A 19647-nucleotide genomic window follows, 5' to 3' on the forward strand; every position below is an offset into this window, starting at 1 on the left:
ATAAAGTAAATTTATTTAAAAATAAAAGCATAAAAACTGAAACAGTAAATAATAAAAATTAAAGAATAATACAACAAAAGAACAATGAAACAAAATGAACAAAAAGGTATATATGTAGTGGGCTTCCCTCATAGCTCAGTTGGTAAAGAGTCTGCCTGCAATGTGGGAGACCTGGGTTTGATTCCTGGGTTGGGAAGATCCCCTGGAGCAGGAAATGGCAATCCACTCCAGTATTCTTGCCTGAAAAATCCCATGGACAGAGGAGCCCGGCGGGCTACAGTCCATGGGGTCACAAAACTCAGACAGGACTTAGCGACTAAACCACCACCAAAGCGGTAGTAAGAATATTTTCCTGTTGCCTCTGTTGTCAGTGTCCTCACCACCACAGTGATCTCCAGCTAATCTGCCTTCTCAGGAAGTCCTCCAGTATTTCTAGGAAAGTCTCTGGACCTGCTGTGAGCACCTTGGGACCAGCTCAGACTCAGATTTGACCTTGGTCCCGATTGTAGTTGCTAAGTCCATAATTGCCCCCAATGTCCACAGCCTCAGTGTGGGAACCCTCATTCTTTTTTCTGACAATTCACACATGCAGGGTTAGGAAGCGAATTGCAGAGATTTAATCTGCTACTCCTGTGGCTGCACAGGTAAAATCCCTTTCTGTTATTTGGTCATACAGCTCCTTGTTGTTAGCTTAGGTTTTGGCATAGTCTCTTTTTGTATGTTGTCCTCTGGTGTCTGTTTCCTCCCCTACCCAGACAAAAGGGGGCTAATGCAGTGGCTGATTAAAGCTTACTTGTTCACTTGGACCAGGGAGAGGGAAGAATATGGTGGACACATGTGGGATGTGTGGGAGGAATGCCTGTTTTGGTAGAGGCCTGCAGGAATTTGCTACAGACTAGAATTGGTTGTGTGCTCTCCCAGGGGAACTGGCCCCAGGTCATGGGTCCCTCAGCAATGTCAGGCTGCACAGGCTCCTAGGAGGGTATGGGCAGTGACCTGCACTTGCTCACCACTCAGTGGCAGTGGCAGGGCTGTTGCTCCCACCTCTAGGTCAGAGCCCACAGCCATGGGTCACTCCACATCTGGCACTCCGGAAAGCAGTGCCCTACCATCTGTGAGTGCACAGAGTTAGAACATCCCTGGCTGACCCGCCCTTCTTGCCTACCTGGCGTTGAGATCTCTTGCATCTCTGGCACCCCCAGACTTTTTTCAGCACTCTCTGAACTGTTTCATAATACCCACTCAGACAGTCTTCATGGCAGTCAACCTCAGTCTTCTCCCTGAGGTCTCACCTCTGAAGCTTGAGCCTCAGGACCCAGTCCCCACCAGCCCTGGTGTGCATGCAGATAGTCATTTCAGAGTGGGGAATACTACTTTGGCACTGATCTCTGTGCAGAATTCTCTCTGCTTTACCTTCTGCACATGTTACTGCACTCTCCTCTGAGGTTCTGAAGCTCCTCCATGAGGGGTTTTCCAAGTGTCAGAAATTTTTCCTCCTTCACAGTTCCCTCCCAGGGGTGCAGGTCCCATCCTGATTCCTTTGTATTTTGTTTCTTATTTCTTTCGCCCTACTCCATTGTGTGGAGATGAGCTTGCCTTTTTGGAAGTCTGGGGTCTTCTGCCAGCATTCAGTAGGTGTTCTGTAGGAGTTGTTTCACATGCAGATGTATTTTTGATATATTTGTTGGGGGAAGTTGATCTCCACATCCTACTCCTCTGCCATCTTGAAGATCCTCCTCTCTTTTTTTTACATGTGTTAAAGTTTTGCTCTCCACATTTAGGTTAGAATCCATCTAGTTTTATTTTTGTGTACGATGTGAATAGGTATCTAAATTTTTGTATGGATAGACAATTGTCCTAATATATTTTATGTAATAACATATCCTTTTTGCACTGGTTTGTTGTGTCCTCTGTGTCTTATACTGTTTTCCCATATATATGTGGATCTGTTTCTGGGATTTCTATTTCTACTCTATCTAGTTACTTGCCTCTCCTTGTACTTATACTGTCTTAATTATTATAGCTTGTAACAAGTCTAGCCTATTGATAGGGAGAGTCTGACTAACTTGTTCTTAAATATTCTCCTGACTGTTCTTGGTTTGGGACTTCTCTATTGAATGAATGCATTTATCAAGTTCTGTTAAAAATCTACTGATTATAATTGCATTAAGCTTATAGACTGACCCCTTATTATATCATGTTTTCCCATGTTTGGAAATGGATAATTATTTCCCCAATTAGGGGGAATTTATGTCTTTCAATATTGTTAAAATTTTTTTTCATGAATTCATGCACATCTTTCCTTAGATGTATTTTAAGGTAGCTTATTCTTTTAGTTGTTATAATCAATCCTTTTAAATTATATTTTATAATAGTTTATTTTTGACATATAGGAATTCTGTTGAGTTTTCATGTTTATTTTTAAATTTTCTATTGAAGTACAGTTGATTTACAATATTATATTAGTTTCAGGTATACTGCATAGTGATTCAATTTTTTTTCTAATTTTTAGGTTGTACACCACTAAAAGTTATCATAAGATCGTGGCTGTAACTCCTTGTATTATATAATATACAGTATCCTGTCATTTACCTATTTTATACATATTAGCTTTTATCTCTTCATATCATACCTCTAATGGGCCTCTCCAGCTTTCCCTGTTCCCACTGGTAACCACTAGTATGTTTTCTATAACTGTGAATCTGATTCTGTTTTACTGTATATTCACTTTATTTTTTACATTCCATGTATAAGTGGTAGCATACAGTATTTGTCTTCTCTGTCTGAGTTATTTCATTAAGCATATCGCCTAGGTTCATCCTCATTGCTGCAAATGGCAGAATTTATTTCTTATGACTGAATAATATTTCATTGTATATATGTATTTTTATACCTACCATATCATCTGTATAGGTTAGGTTGTTGATGGCCACTTAGATGCTTCCATATCTTCGTTGTTGCTGCTATGTTGTACATGTATCTTTTTGAGTTGGTATTTTAGTTTCTTCCAGATATATACCCAGAAGTGGAATTACTGGGTCACGTGGTAATTCTATTTTTAGTTTTTTGAGGCACCTCCATACTGTTTTTCATAGTGGCTGTGCCAATTTACATTCCTATCGACAGTGTACAAGGGTTCCCTTTTCTCTGCATCCTCTCCAATATTTGTTATTTGTATATATTTGTAGCCATTCTGACAGAGATAAGGTAATATTATTGTTTGGATTTGTATTTCTCTACTAATTAGCAATGTTAATCATCTTTACATGTGCCTGTTAGCCATCTCTGTGCCTTCTTTGAAAAAGTGTCTGTTCAGGTCTTCTGCCCATTTAATTTGGCTGTTTAGGAATTTTTGGATATTGAATTGTGTGAACAGTTTATATATTTTAGATACTATCCCCTTGCCAGGTACACCATTTGTAAATATTTTCTCACATTCAGTAAGTTGTCTTTTTATTTTGTCAGTGGTTTCCTTTGCTATGCAAAAGCTTTGAATTTTAATTAGGTCCCATTTGTTTATTTTTCTTTGTTCCTTTTGTCTTAGGAGACAGAGTAAAAAATATTGCTACCATTTATGTTAGACTGTTCCGCTTATATTCTCTTCAAGGAGTTTTATGGTTTCAGGTATTACATTTACATATTTAATCCATTTTGAGTGCATTTGTATATATAGTGTGAAGAATGTTCTAATCTTATTCTTTTACATGGAGCTGTCTGGTTTTCCCAGCACCACTTACTGAAGAGACTGTCTTTTCTCAATTGTATATTCTTTTTTTCCTTTGTTGTAGTAGACTAGTTGACTAATAGGTGCATGACTTTATTTCTGGGTTCTCTATTCAGTTCCAATGATCTGTGTGTCTGTCTTTGTGCCAGTACTGTGCTGTTTTGATTACTGTAGCTTTGTCATATAGTCCAAAGTTTGGGATTTTTCACATGTCTAGATTTTTTTCTTTTTTTTCCTTGAAGATTGCCTTGTCAATTGGGGTTTTCAGTGTTTCCCTAAGAATTTCAGGATTGTTTGCTCTAGTTCTGTGAAAAATGTCATGGGCATTTTGAAAATGATTGCATTGTCTGTAGATAGCTTTGGGTATTATGGCTGTTTTAACAGTATTCTTCCAATTCAGGGGTACAGGTTATCTTTTCATTTCTTTGTATCATTAATTTCCTTCATCAGTGTTTTATAGTTTTCAGAGAATTGGTCTTTCTGTTCATTGGTTAAGGTTATTCTTAGATATTTTACTCTTTGATGAAATTTTAAGTGATATATTCTTAACTTTCCCTTTCTGATGTTGCATTATTAGTGTATAGAAACACTTCTGTGTGTTAATCTTGTATCCTGTAACCTTCCTGAATTTATTAATTCTAATTGTTTTTTGGTGGACATTTAGAGTTATTCATATATCATGTTCTCCTCAAATAGTGAGAATTGTTCTTCTTCCCTTCCAATTTGGATAACTTTTATTTCTTTCTCTACTTTGACCGCTATAGGTAGGGCTTCTAATTAATATGAATTTTTCTTGGTTCAGCCTTTGCTTGGTTGTAATAAACCTTTGACTGTTTCCCAGAGCTCCTACACAGTTGGTTTAGACAGCTTCTGGTTGTTTTCGTTTGTTTGTTTGTTTTGAAGTTCCTCTGGTGGACTAAGATCCTGGAGTTTCACAGCCTGTCATTTTGCTGACCTCTACCCCCATCTCTTTTGCTCTCTTCTTTTGTTATTCCTGTTAGGGCCTCTTGTCTTTCTGCCTCTTTCATTTTCTTTTATATTTTCTTTATGTTTATTTTTCTATGCTGTTCTGGGGGTGATATTCTCAGGTCTGTTTTCCAGTTCAGTATCAGTAGGTTGATTGTTATTTTCTCTTATCATGTTAAAATTAATACTTCATTTTATTATTTATATTGGTTATTATTAAATGGTATGTTTGATTATTGTCCCTTCTGAGATAATATACACATAGATTTTATTTTTTACTTTATGTCTGAATATTATAAATATACTTATTAAAATACCTTTTAGATTGTACTGTAATTCTAATTCTCTCAGAAAATAGTATTCTGATTTATTTTGGCTCTTATGTTACTTTCCTAGTATCAGTTGTAATTTTTGACTATTGAATTCTCCTGGGTGGGAGATCTTTGAAATTTCCTCATGTACCCTGGATTCTGGAGGCATCTTTAATGGGGCAGTTATCCTTTTACTTCTTGGAGCTTGCTGGTGCGGGTTCATGATCAGTTTTAAAGTTAATTTCTTTTCACCTATTTGCAAAGTACAAATTTGAACCTCAGCCAACAAAAGCCTGTGGTTCTTGATTACTATTAATTTTACCTTAGTGTTAGACTGATTGTCTGCTGTATTCCCTGCAACATTTTAGGCCAGTGTGTTTCATGCAGAAACTTCATTCTAGCTTTCACCTCCTACAAAATATTACCCTTGCTTGTTGATAAAATCCCAATTCCCACATACATTTACTTCTTTTTATTCATGGTAATTATCTTTTTAAAGTCATTAGAGGAAACCAGAAATGAAAGAGACACATGTACCCCAATGTTCATTGCAGCACTGTTTATAATAGCCAGGACATGGAAGCAACCTAGATGGCCATCAGCAAATGAATGGATAAGAAAGCTGTGGTACATATACACAATGGAGTATTACTCAGCCATTAAAAAAGGATACATTTAATTCAGTTCTAATGAGGTGGATGAAACTGGAGCCGATTATACAGAGTGAAGTAAGCCAGAAAGAAAAACACCAATACAGTATACTAACACATATATATGGAATTTAGAAAGATGGTAATGATAACCCTGTATGCGAGAGAGCAGAAGAGACACAGATGTATAGAACAGTCTTTTGGACTCTGTGGGAGAGGGAGAGGGTGGGATGATTTGGGAGAATGGCATTGAAACATGTATAATATCACATAAGAAAAATAATATAGTGTGACAACTCTGAAAGTTAGATCATATCCCAATCCCCAGGGTTTGTTGTAAGTGACTGTTGTTGTTTGTTTGTGTTTTGAACTCCTGGACTATTTCTGTGTTAAAGTCTGTAGTTTTTGTTGTGTGAAGCCATTGAAGCCTTTGATAGGTTAGCTTAGTGTTCAGCTAATGATTGGGCAGTGAATTTATGAAATAATTTGAACCTGTAAGTCTCCAAGCTTTGCTGAAGGGCTTTCTGTATGTGTTGAGGCATTTCTTAAATATTCAGCCAGTAAATTTACAGCTCTGCCTTACCACTCTCTTCCTGCTTATATGGGGCCTCAAATTCAGGCAGAAGAGAAAGAGAATTCTTTCATGGGCAAACACACAACCCAGAGTGTGCATATGTTTCTTTGCATGAATGTGTCTTTCTAGATTCTAGGAAGAGTTTGAATCTTTGTTAAGACCCCTGTGGACATGTCATTCTCTAATCTGTCACCCTCCCCCATTTATTTAAGTGTTTTGGTCCATCTCTTTATAACTCCAATTTGTACATTGCCCTAGGTCATCATAGTCTTAAATGATTTCAGATGATTGTTTTTGATAAATGCTCCAATGGCAGCATTGTTTACAGAGAATAAACTTTGGGTTAAGGCAAGCAAAGATAAACTCTAAGAATGGAGGTTTCTGTATCTGTCAAACTGGACAAATAGTGATAATTTTCTGAGAGTGGGGCCTTGTGAACATCTAACACCCTTCTGCCTTCTCCAGTGGCTGCTAAACTGTTGATTTCATAGGTACTATAGTTATGAGGCTGTTGGTTTTCAGTGGTTATTACAGAGCTGGAAAGAAGGTGATTTGATTAGGGTAACTTTATATACCAAAAGTTCATTGGTTTTTAAAATCAAAATTCACTCATTTTTCTTCAATAGACAGTCCTCAGATTATTAAAACTTTAGTTAATTTAGATAGTATCTGAGATATATATATATATATTTATACAGAAAACATATCTAGAATATATAAAGAAATATTATAGCTCAATAATAAAACAAGCAACATAGTTATAAAACAGGCAAAAGTTTGAACAGATCCTTCATGCAAAAAATATGACAAATGCCCAATAAGTATATGATAAGATACTCAGCACCATTAATCATCAGGAAAATGCAAAGTAAAACTTGTTAAAAACCACTATATACCCATTAGAATAACTAAAGTTAACATGCAGAAGTAACCAGATGCTGGAAAGTATGTGGATCAGCTGAAATTCTCGTATGTTATTAATAGGAACACAAAATGGTACAGTTGTTTTGGAAGACAGTTTGACCTTTTCTTGTGTATTTTAATTAATAGACACTTACCAATTAACCATTCACTGCACTCCTAGAGGGCACTCCTTGGGAGAAGTGAAAGCATATGAACCAGAAAGACTTTTACATGAGCATTTATAACAGTTTTTATTCACAATAATGAAAAGCTAAAAACATTGCAAATGTCCCTGAATAGGTGAATAAATGAATTATGGTATATTTATGCAATGTGATATCACTTTTCAACAAAAAGAATGAATTACAGGTTAATAAATTACCAAGACATTGTGCAGACTTAAACAAGCTAGAAATAAAAGAAGATATTCTGTATAATTCTGTAGAAAAGTATAGTGATAACCAAATTGTAATCTGTGTAACATGAATTAATTATTAACTAATCAATCCCATTTATGTTCTACCTCATTCCCATAAAACTTCAATTGCCTCATAGGCACTATTCAACTACATTCTTAAATGAATTAGAAAAAGATGAGGGTAAAACATTATAGAAGACACATGAATAAATAAGTAGTTGATGGAGAGAGAACCAACAAAGATAGTTTGAAAAATTATGAGAGAGTGGCTTTTTGGGTGGGGATGGGGAAATATCAGGGAGGATATAAGGGTGAGTTTACATGGTCTGCATGATACAGTGAACTTCAGAATGATAAGAAAATAAATGTCCTTTCCATGACAAGCCTTTCTAAGTTATCTGTTGATTCTTTGTAGTCAAGAAATTCCCCAACAGTTTTATCTAAAATATGAGTCTTTCCTGGCACTTCCCTTAATACAGAGGCCAAATAAATGAAACACTGTTTTCATGAAGAGCTGTTAATTTATGTTTGTATTTTTGTGCATGTGACTTGCTGCATTGTCTCATTTTCTGGGTTTGTTTATAAGGTGAGGATGGTAATACCAATCTTTAGATACTTGGGGAAGGTAAATGAAAGGTATTTGTGCAAAGCCTTTCATAAACATTTTCAAGCTCTGTGCAGATGTAAGTGTAGTGTTTTTGAAGTCCCAGAAATCTGGAGAAGAGTGTTGGTGCAAATAATGAAAAGGGGAATGAATGTAACTCCTTTCTCACTCCATGCCTTTACTTACAAAATACTGTAAATGTTGAAAATTGTAATATTTGAGGTTTTTGAAGTGTTCATATAATTCTAAATGAGAAGTCATTTGTAACTGTACTTAGCTTAGCTCAATTTATGAAATCCTGGTATTTATGAAAGAGCAATATAATGAATATTATATTTAATTTCCCAGAGTCAAGCAGAGTGCATGGGAACTTCTGGGGTTGCCTTTTATTATCTTTTTTTTTTTGCTGCTGGCCAAAGAGGCCAAAGAAAAGGTTTTCAGATATGGAACCAGTTTTGTTTTCTCTTTGCTGATGAAATGTGGAAGGCAGTGTATGCATACTCCTCTCATATTTATGTGGCCTAGATTTGAAGTGGAAACGTGATTCTAAAATGTGGAAATTTGAAAAGGCATGGTAACCTGGTCTGCAGCCTCCAATCTCTGTGAAGTATTTTTTTTTGTTGTTATTATTGCCATTGATGTGTTCAAAGGATCAAGCTTCTAAATAATGAAAATAAGAACTTCTGAAAACAGGACATAGACAAAAAGATGATAAAACTCTTTGCAGGTTTATCTGTTTCAAACAAATGCTTGAGCATGTTTTATTGTATTTAACCATGATAGTCTAACCATGATAGATTTTCACTGAAAGGGATAGGTACTGTTGTTTGTATTGTCTCTCTTTCTGTTAGGGTGAGAGCAAAAATTTTCTGTAGCTTGTATATCTGATAGATATGAAGTTGGGGGATTGTGAAACTAAGGAGTGAAAGAAGAAATAAGAAAGGGGGAACAAAAATTATAAGAAGCTTGATATTTCCTAGAATATGGTCTTAATGTGTTACTTTAGTTGGTGAGAGCAGTGCTCTTCAAACTCTAAAGAGCATGTGAATCCCCTAGGGGTTATATAAAAATGCAGTTTCTGATTCAGCAAGTCTGGGGTGTGACCTGGGAATGTGTATTTCCATTAAGCTCCCAAATGATGATGATACTGGTGGCCTAAGAACCTCTCTTAGAGTAACAAAGTTGGAGATTTGACTGAAGATCTTGGTGAAGGTCATACTTTAAAATTTTCAATAAGGTTAATTTGTCATAATGGTAGCTAGTTGTGTTTAATTTTACATCATCAATAAACTTTTATATAATAAAATTTAAAATCATTGACCAAAAATCACATATATATGTCTGGCATACCACCCTCAATTTTTTCATCAACTATTTCCATATTTTAGATCCCTTAGTAAATACTCAGTGAAGAAGTTAAATTTGTGTTTCTGCCAGATAGTACCTTCACTAAAGCTGCCATCTGGTTAATGTGTAAAATGTTAAAGTGTTGTTTATATGGTCATAGGAAAGGCCCCAGAAAGGCAGACAGACCACTAGGCTTCTAGTTCCATCTCTCCCAGCTAGCTTTGGAACCTGGAGCTTTTTTTTTTTTTCTTTTGCAAAATGACTGTGAATATTTGTTTACTAGACTTGAGAAAGTATCTAGTCCATTGTCCATAATAGGTACTCAAAAAAGCTTAAGGAGACTCTTAAGAGTAGAACTAAGCACAGGTCTCACAGGTCGGTCACATAGGACAGGGACTGAGGATAAAGCATGTCCAATAACTTAAATGGAGGACTTCACTAAGCTGCCCTACTTCATCTTTAATATGTGATTTTAGTTGCTCAAATCTTCTGTGGAAGGTCTGATCTTTTCTTTAACGTCTTCCAATGCAATTTGCTACCTGCCGGGAGCACTTCCCTTTGTCCTTCTCCTGTCTGTCCTAACAGAGATGAGGAAATCAGACAAAAGGCTGCAGCACTGACCATTTCTCCCATTTCCCTTCCTTTGCAGATTATTCCTCTGCTGTTCAGAAATTTTCTCAGACATTGCAATCTTTTCAGTTTGATTTCATTGGAGATACACTGACTGATGACGAGATTAACATTGGTAAGTCTTCAGCTATTTGTAGACATGTGACTCTCAAAGCAGGTCTGAAAAAAAGCAGCCTCCTTGGTGGATATAGAGAACGTGAGAATCTTTGATCCCCCCTTTGTCACCTGTTGTCCTAAGTTCCTGGGAGACTGCTCAAGAAACATAAAGAAACATTCCCTCCTAGTCCCATTTCTTCCTCATACAAAAGCAATCAAAAGATATCCCTTTGGACTTCCCTGGTGGTACAGTGGATAAGAATCTGCCTACCAATGCTGGGAATATGTGTTTGATCCCTGGTCCCAGAAAATTCCACAAGCCTTGGAGCAACAGGCCCATGTACCACAACTACTGAGCCCATGTGCTGCACCTACTGAAGCCTGTGCTCCACAACAAGAGAAGCCCCCACAATGAGAAGCCCATGTACCACAATGAATAATAGCCCCTGCTCACTGCAATGAGAGAAAGCCCATACACAGAAAAAAAGACCTAGCACAACCAAAAATAAATAAATAAAAAATATATGTTTAAAAAATATCCCTTAATCTTCCATTTAGGTCTTTGACTCAGTTTGCAGAATTTTTCTTTAAAAAAATCTGAAACATGAAAACGGAGCCTCCCAGGTGGTGCAGTGGTAAAGAATCCACTTGCCAATGCAGGAGACACAGGTTTGATCCCTGAGTCAAGAATATCCCCAGAAGAAGGAAATGGTAAACCATTTCAGTATTCTTGCCTGAAAAATTCCATGGACAGAGGAGCCTGGTGGGCTACAGTTCATGGGGTTGCAAAATTGGATATGACTGAGCAAAACACATGAAAATATATATATTTTTGGTGAAGAATGAAAATTAATTTCTTGGTTTATTTCCCCAAATAATTCAGAATAAGGTTCTTCTAAGGAACAAATCCCCTCGAAAGTTTAATATTAGCATTTATGTATGTATACTTTTCAGGCAACAGGAGATTTGGCATCTCCCTTGGGAACTGAATTTAAGGACTTGCCTTAGTGTTTTCCTCTGTAAAATGTGGTTAATGTGTATCTCTCAAAGATGTTATAACTAGGAAATTGAACAGTGGAAATAAAAAGAGCTTTGTGTTTGTGTCAGTTATGAAGTTAAAGTAGTATCAGCAAAGTATAAGTCTTCCCTGGTAAAGAATCTGCCTGCAAGGCAGGAGACTGCCATCGTAGGAGATGCAGGTTCAATCCCTGGGTCAGGAAGATCCCCTGGAGGAGGAAATGGTAACCTACTCTAGTATTCTTACTAGAATACTGGAAAATCCCATGGACAGAAGAGCCTGGTGGGCTACAGTCCATGGGGCAAAATATGGCCCATAGACTTAACTGAAATACAGTTAAATATTGTCTATGGGTGGTTTTGTATTATAACAGCATTGAGTAGTAGTTGCAGAGGCTACATGGTTTTCAGAGCCTCAGATATTTGCTGTCTGGCCATTTAAAAAAAAGTTTTGTAACCACTGAGTTAAAGAGTTAGTGCAAAACATTTGCTAGATGAGAGCACAGAACTATTATGAATGATCTAATGTCACTGAAATAATTATGTGTATGAACCCGAGAAATAAAATATAAAAATATATTATTATTATATTGAATGCTTGTGCAGTAAATATGAATAATATATAAATGTATAAAATATGAAATTACCTATACTAATAAGGTATTCCAACATAGAACTGTTTTGTGTGTATGTAATTTAATTCATACTAAATACATAATTTTATCTAATTTTAATCGAACATTTCATCAAGCATTTTCTCATATCATTTAAAAATCTTTGAATGCTTCATGGGAGTGTAGGACAAGGACATTGTTTCATTCATTTCTATTTCCCTAGCATGTAGAGGAGTACCTAGCATATAGTAGATAATCAATACATGTTTGTTGAATGAATGAGTAATGGATGCATTTGAGATTCATTATTATAGGAGCTATACTTTACATGCTGTTCAACTATTGTTAGAAATTTGGCTTATTTCTAATTTTTCATGATTATAAATAACCCTGCATTGGATATTTTTATGAGGTTGATGACTAATGTTTTGGATAAATGTGGCAGTATAACCAGTGAGACAGAATTTGTATTTGGATTATTTCTTTACTCATGCCACATCATTCTACTTCTGTGTATCTATCTTGGTCTGAGGGCATGGCTTATTTAAAGATTAATATTGTGAGGGTTTGATAGCCCCAGTTTGAACTCTAGTTTCTCAATGTATTAGCTATGTAATCTTGGCAAGTAACTTCACCCCTAAGAGTGTAACATTTCTCATCTGTAAAATGGGAGTGAGGTAATCAATGCCAAGTGTTCAGCGTCTAAATAAATTTTAGCTATTTAATCATTGTTGTTAATATAAGATTTGACTACTTTATACTTTTTAATGGACTGAATGTTTTTGTATCTCCACAAATTCATATGTTGAAGTTGTGACAGTAGTAGGAGGTTGGTTCTTTGGGAGTTAATTAGGTCATGAAGGTGAAGCCCTCATGAGTGGTATTAGTATCCTTATCTCTGTGACAATCTAGAAGGGTGGGGTGGGGAGGGAAATGGGAGGGAGGTTCTGGAGGGAGGGGACATGGTTGTAAAGAGGGCTGATTCTTGTTGATGTATGACAGAAAACCACAAAATTCTGTAAAGCAATTATCCTTCAATTAAATTTTTTTAAAAAAAAGAGAGAGAGGGAAAAGAAAACAGATTCTAGAGCACTCTCTCACCCACTTTCTATCATGTGAGGATACAGTAAGAAGTTGGTAGTCTGCAGCCTGGAAGAGAATGCTCATGAGAAACTGACCTTGATCTCAGACTTTTAACGTCCAGAACTGTGTGAAATAAATAAGCCCACCCAGTCTATGGTATTTCCCTATAGCATCCTGAACTCAAACAAACAAACAAAAAAAGAGCAGGAATTTGTACTGAGATTTGGAGGGTGTTGCTATAATGAACACCTGAAAATGTGGACGTGGCTTTGGAACTGGATAATGGACAGAGGCTGGAAAAGTTTTGAGGTACATGATATAGAAAGCCTAGATTGCTGTGAATAGAATTTTAAGGGTGATTCTGGAGAGAGCTATGAAAGAAGAGAAGGGTAGAGAAAGCCTCAATATTCTTAGAGAATACCTAAGTAATCATGCATGAAATATTAGTAGAATATAGATGGTAGACTCCATTTTGATAAAGTCTCAGACAAAAATGAGCAACATGTTATTGGAAAATGAAGAAAAGGTGATCCCTGTTATAAAGAGGCAAATACTAGGCTACATTTTTTGTATTCTAGTGTTCTGTGAAACGCAAAACTTGTAAGCAATGAAACTCAAAATTCGGTTTATGCAATTTCTAAGCAAGTGTTAAAAGAGAGGTTTGGTTTCCACTGGCTATTATACTAAAATGTGAGAGGAAAGAAATGAACATAAGGTAAAATTTTTAAGGAGAAAGGAACCATAACTTAAAGATTTGTCCATATTACAAAACATGAGGAAGCTTATTTGGAAGAAAACACTATTGCACTTCGCAGGTGGTGCACTGGTAAAGAATCTGCCTGTCAATGCAAGAGTCGCAAGTTTAATCCCTGAGTCAGGAAAGGGTTTAATCCCTGAGTCAGGAAGATCCCATGGGGTAGAAAATGGCATCTCACTCCAGTATTCTTGCCTGGAAAATTAAATGGACAGAGGAGCCTGGAGGGCTACAGTTCATGGGGTCACAAAGAGTTGGACACCACTGAGCATCTCACGCACTAGTAAAGAAATGCTCAAAATTCTCCAAGCCAGGCTTCAGCAATATGTGAACTGTGAAATTCCAGATGTTCAAGCTGGTTTTAGAAAAGGCAGAGGAACCAGAGGTCAAATTGCCAACATCCGCTGGATCATCGAAAAAGCAAGCGTTTCAGAAAAACATCTATTTCTGCTTTATTGACTAAGCCAAAGCCTTTGACTGTGTGGATCACAATAAACTGTGGAAAATTCTGAAAGAGATGGGAATACCAGACCACCTGACCTGCTTCTTGAGAAACCTGTATGCAGGTCAGGAAACAACAGTTAGAACTAGACATGGAACAACAGACTGGTTTCAAATAGCAAAAGGAGTATGTCAAGGCTGTATATTGTCACCCTGCTTATTTAACTTCTATGCAGAGTACATCATGAGAAACGCTGGGTTGGAGGAAGCACAAGCTGGAATCAAGATTGCCAAAAGAAATATCAGTAACCTCAGATGCAGATGACACCACCCTTATTGCAGAAAGTGAAGAGGAACTAAAAAGCCTCTTGATGAGAGTGAAAGAGGAGAGTGAACAAGTTGGCTTAAAGCTCAACATTCAGAAAATGAAGATCATGGCATCTGGTCCCATCAGTTCATGGCAAATAGATGGGGAAAGAGTGGAAACAGTATCAGACTTTATTTTTGGGCTCCAAAATCACTGCAGATGGTGATTGCAGCCATGAAATTAAAAGACGCTTATTTCTTGGAAGGAAAGTTATGACCAACCTAGATAGCATATTGAAAAGCAGAGACATTACTTTGCCAACAAAGGTCCGTCTAGTCGAGGCCACGGTTTTTCCAGTAGTCATGTATGGATGTGAGAGTTGGACTGTGATGAAAGCTGCTGCTGCTGCTAAGTCACTTCAGTGATGTCCGACTCTGTGTGACCCCATAGACAGCGCACCGAAGAATTGATGCTTTTGAACTGTGGTGTTAGAGAAGACTCTTAAGAGTCCCTTGGACTGCAAGGAAATCTAACCAGTCCATTCTAAAGATCAGCCCTGGGTGTTCTTTGGACGAAATGATGCTAAAGCTGAAACTCCAGTACTTTGGCCACCTCATGCAAAGAGTTGACTCATTGTAAAAGACTCTGATGCTGAGAGGGATTGGGGGCAGGAGGAAAAGGGAACGACAGAGGATGAGATGGCTGGATGGCATCAGCGACTCGATGGACATGAGTTTGGGTGAACTTTGGGAGCTGGTGATGGACAGGGAGGCCTGGTGTGCTGCAATTCATGGGATCACAAAGAGTCGGACATGACTGAGTAACTGAACTGAACTGAACTGAACTAGGCCACTAACTGAGCAGACATACACATGGTTCAGTTCGGTTCAGTCACTCAATCATGTCTGACTCTTTGTGACCCCATGGATTACAGCATGCCAGGCATCCCTGTCCATCACCAACTCCTGGAGCTTACTCCAACTCATGTCCATCAAGTTGGTGATGCCACCCAACCATCTCCTCTTCTGTCTTCCCCTTCTCTTCCTGCCTTCAATCATTCCCAGCATCAGGGTCTTTTCCAATGAGTAAGTTCTTCACATCAGGTGGCCAAAGTATTGGAGTTTCAGATTCAGCATCAGTCCTTCTAAAAGAAATAGAGGACTGATTTCCTTTAGGATGAACTGGTTTGATCTCTTTACAGTCCAATGGACTCTCAAGAGTCTTCTCCAACACCACAGTTCAAAAACGTCATTCTTTGGCACTCAGCTTTCTTCATAGTCTAACTCTCACATCCATACATGACTATTGGAAAAACCATAGCTTTGACTAGATGGACCCTTGTTGGCAAAGTAATGTTTCAGCTTTTTAATATGCAGTCTAGGTTGGTCATAGCTTTTCTTCCAAGGAGCAAGCATCTTTTAATTTCATGGCTGCAGTAATCATCTCTCAAACTTAGGGACAAATGCAGACTGAAAGTGAAGGGCTGGAAAAAGATATTTCACGCAAATGGAGACCAAAAGAAAGCAGGAGTAGCAATACTCATATCAGATAAAATAGAGTTTGAAATAAAGGCCACGAAAAGAGACAAAGAAGGACACTACATAATGATCAAAAGATAAATCCAGGAAGAAGATATAACAATTACATATGCACTCAACATAGGAGACCTGCAATATGTAAGGCAAATGCTAACAAGCATGAAAGGGGATATTAACAGGAATACAATAATACTGGGAGACTTTAATACCCCACTCACACCTATGAATAGATCAACTAAACAGAAAATTAGCAAGGAAACACAAACTTTAAATGATACAATGGATCACTTAGACCTAATTGATATCTATAGGATTTTTCACCCTAAAACAATGAATTTTACCTTTTTCTCAAGTGCACACGGAACCTTCTCCAGGATAGATCATGTCCTGGGCCATAAATCTAGCCTTGGTAAATTCAAAAAAATTGAAACCATCTCAAGCATCTTTTCTGATCACAATGCAGTAAGATTAGATGTCAACTACAGGAAAAAAAGCTGTTAAAAATACAAACATATAGAAGCTAAAAAAGACACTTCAGAATAACCAACAAATCACAGAAGAAATAAAAAAAGAAAAAAAATATGCATAGAAACGAATGAAAATGAAAACAAAACAACACAAAATCTATGGGATTCAGTAAAAACAGTGCTAAGGGGAAGGTTCATAGCAATATAAGCTTACCTCAAGAAACAGGAGAAACATCAAATAAATGACCTGACCTTACACCTAAAGCAACTAGAAAAAGAAGAAATGAACTACCCCAGGGTTAATATAAGGAAAGAAGTCATAAAAATCAGGGCAGAAATAAATGCAAAAGAAACAAAGGAGGGCATAGCCAAAATTAAGAAAGCTAAATGCTGGTTCTTTGAGAAGATAAATAAAAATGACAAACCATTAGCCAGAGTCATCAAATTATAAAGGAAGAGTCAAATCAACAAAATTAGAAATGAAAATGCAGAAATCACAAGAGACAACACAGAAATACAAAGGAACATAAGAGACTACTATCAGCAACTATATGCCAATAAAATGGACAACTTGAAAGAAATGGACAAATTCTTAGAAAAGTACAACTTTGCAAAATTGAACTGGGAAGAAATAGAAAATCTTAACAGACCTATCACAAGCATAGAAATCGAAACTGTAATCAGAAATCTTCCAACAAACAAAAGCCCAGGACCAGGTGGCTTCACAGCTATATTTTACCAAAAATTTAGAGAAGAGCTAACACCTATCCTACCCAAACTCTTCCAGAAAATTGCAGAGGAAAGTGAACTTCCAAACTCATTCTATGAGGCCACCATCACCCTAATACCAAAACCAGACAAAGATACCACAAAAAAGAAAACTACAGGCAAATATCACCGATAAAAATAGATGCAAAATCTTTGACAAAGTTCTAGCAAACAGAATCCAATGACATATTAAAAAGATCATACATCATGATCAAATGGGCTTTATCCCAGGGATGCAAGGATTCTTCAATATCTGCAAATCAATCAATGTAATTTACCACATTAACAAATTAAAAGATTAAAAACCATATGATTTTCTCAGTAGATGCAGAGAAAGCCTTTGACAAAATTCAACATCCATTTATGATAAAAACCCTCCAGAAAGCAGGAATAGAAGGAACATACCTCAACATAATATAAGCTATATATGACAAACCCACAGCAAACATTATCCTCAATGGTGAAAAGTTGAAAGCAGTTCCCCTAAAGTCAGGAACAAGACAAGGGTGCCCACTCTCACCACTACCATTCAACATCGTTTTGGAAGTTTTAGCCACAGCAATCAGAGAAGAAAAAAAATCCAGATTAGAAAAGAAGTAAAACTCTCACTGTTTGCAGATGACATGATCCTTTGCATAGGAAACCCTAAAGACTCCACCAGAAGATTACTAGAGCTAATCAATGAATGTAGTAAATTTTCAGGATATAAAATTAACACAGAGAATTCCATTGCATTTCTATACACTAACAATGAGAAAACAGAGAAATTAAGGAAACAATTCCATTCACCACTGCAATGAAAATAGTTAAATACTTAGGAATATATCTACCTAAAGACGTAAAAGACCTATATATAGAAAACTATAAAACACTGATGACAGAAATCAAAGAGGACACTAATAGATGGAGAAATATATCATGTTCATGGATTCCAGGAATCAACATAGTGAAAGTGAGTATACTACCCAAAGCAATCTATAGATTCAATGCAATCCCTATCAAGCTACCAACTGTATTTTTCACAGAACTAGAACAAATAATTTCATAATTTGTATGGAAATACAGAAAACCTCGAATAGCCAAAGCAATCTTGAGAAAGAAGAATGGCACTGGAGGAATCAACCTGCCCTAGTTCAGGCTATATTACAAAGCTACAGTCATCAAGACAATATGGTACTGGCACAAAGACAGAAAACTAGATCAATGGAACAAAATAGAAAGCCCAGAGATAAATCCACGCACCTATGGACACCTTATCTTTGACAAAGGAGACAAAAATATACAATGTAGAAAAGGCAATCTCTTTAAGAAGTTCTGGGAAAACTGGTCCACCACTTGTAAAAGAATGAAACCAAAATACTTTCTAACACCATAGACAAAAATAAACTCAAAATGGATTAAAGATCTAAATGTAAGACCAGAAACTATAAAACTCCTAGAGGAAAACATAGTCAAAACACTCTGATGTAAATCATAGCAGGATCCTCTATGACCCACCTCCCAGAGTTATGGAAATAAAAGCAAAATTAAACAAATGAAACCTAATTAAACTTAAAAGCTTTTTCACAATGAAGGAAACTATAAGCAAGGTGAAAAGACAGCCTTCAGAATGGGAGAAAATAACAGCAGATGAAGCAACTGACAAAGAATTAATCTCAAAAATATACAAACAACTCCTTCATCTCAGTTCTGGAAAAATAAGTGACCTAATCAAAAACTGAGCCAAAGAACTAAACGACATTTCTGTAAAGAAGACATACAGATGGCTAACAAACACATGAAAAGATGCTCAACATCACTCATTATCAGAGAAATGCAAATCAAACCACAATGAGGTACCATCTCACGCCAGTCAGGATGGCTGCTATCCAAAAGTCTATAAACAATAAATGCTGGAGAGGGTACAGAGAAAAAGGAATCCTCTTACACTGTTGGAAGGAATGCAAACTAGTACAGCCACTATGGAGAACAGTGTGGAGATTCCTTCAAAAACTGGAAGTAGAACTGCCATACGATCCATCAATTCCACTGCTGGGTATATACACCGAGGAAATAAGAATTGGAAGAGACACATGTACCCCAATTTTTATCACAGCACTGTTTACCATAGCCAGGACATGGAAGCAACCTAAATGTCCATTGGCAGACAAATGGATAAGAAAGCTTTATTACATATACACAATGGAATATTATTCAGCTATTAAAAAGAATGCATTTGAATCAGTTCTAACGAGGTGGATGAAACCAGAGCCTATTATACAGAGTGAAGTAATTCAGAAAGAAAAACACCAATACAGTAGATTGACACTCATATATGTGGAATTTCAGTTCAGTTCAGTCACTCAGTCGTGTCCGACTCTTTGCGACCCCATGAGTCGCAGCACGCCAGGCCTCCCTGTCCATCACCGAAAGATGGTAACAGTGACCCTATATGT

General features: G+C 36.9%; 1 protein-coding gene across 1 annotated transcript in view; it reads left to right on the forward strand.

Moving 5' to 3' along the window:
• OPHN1 (oligophrenin 1) overlaps positions 1 to 19647 on the forward strand; it is a 597166-nt gene that overhangs the window by 155025 nt on the left and 422494 nt on the right. Inside the window, exon 2 of the mRNA XM_052663238.1 lies at positions 10147 to 10242. Within this exon, the coding sequence (XP_052519198.1) occupies positions 10147 to 10242 (96 nt within the window). The remainder of the gene's footprint in view (positions 1 to 10146; positions 10243 to 19647) is intronic.

This window comes from Budorcas taxicolor, chromosome X (genome assembly GCF_023091745.1).
Source record: "Budorcas taxicolor isolate Tak-1 chromosome X, Takin1.1, whole genome shotgun sequence".
Taxonomy (NCBI): domain Eukaryota; kingdom Metazoa; phylum Chordata; class Mammalia; order Artiodactyla; family Bovidae; genus Budorcas; species Budorcas taxicolor.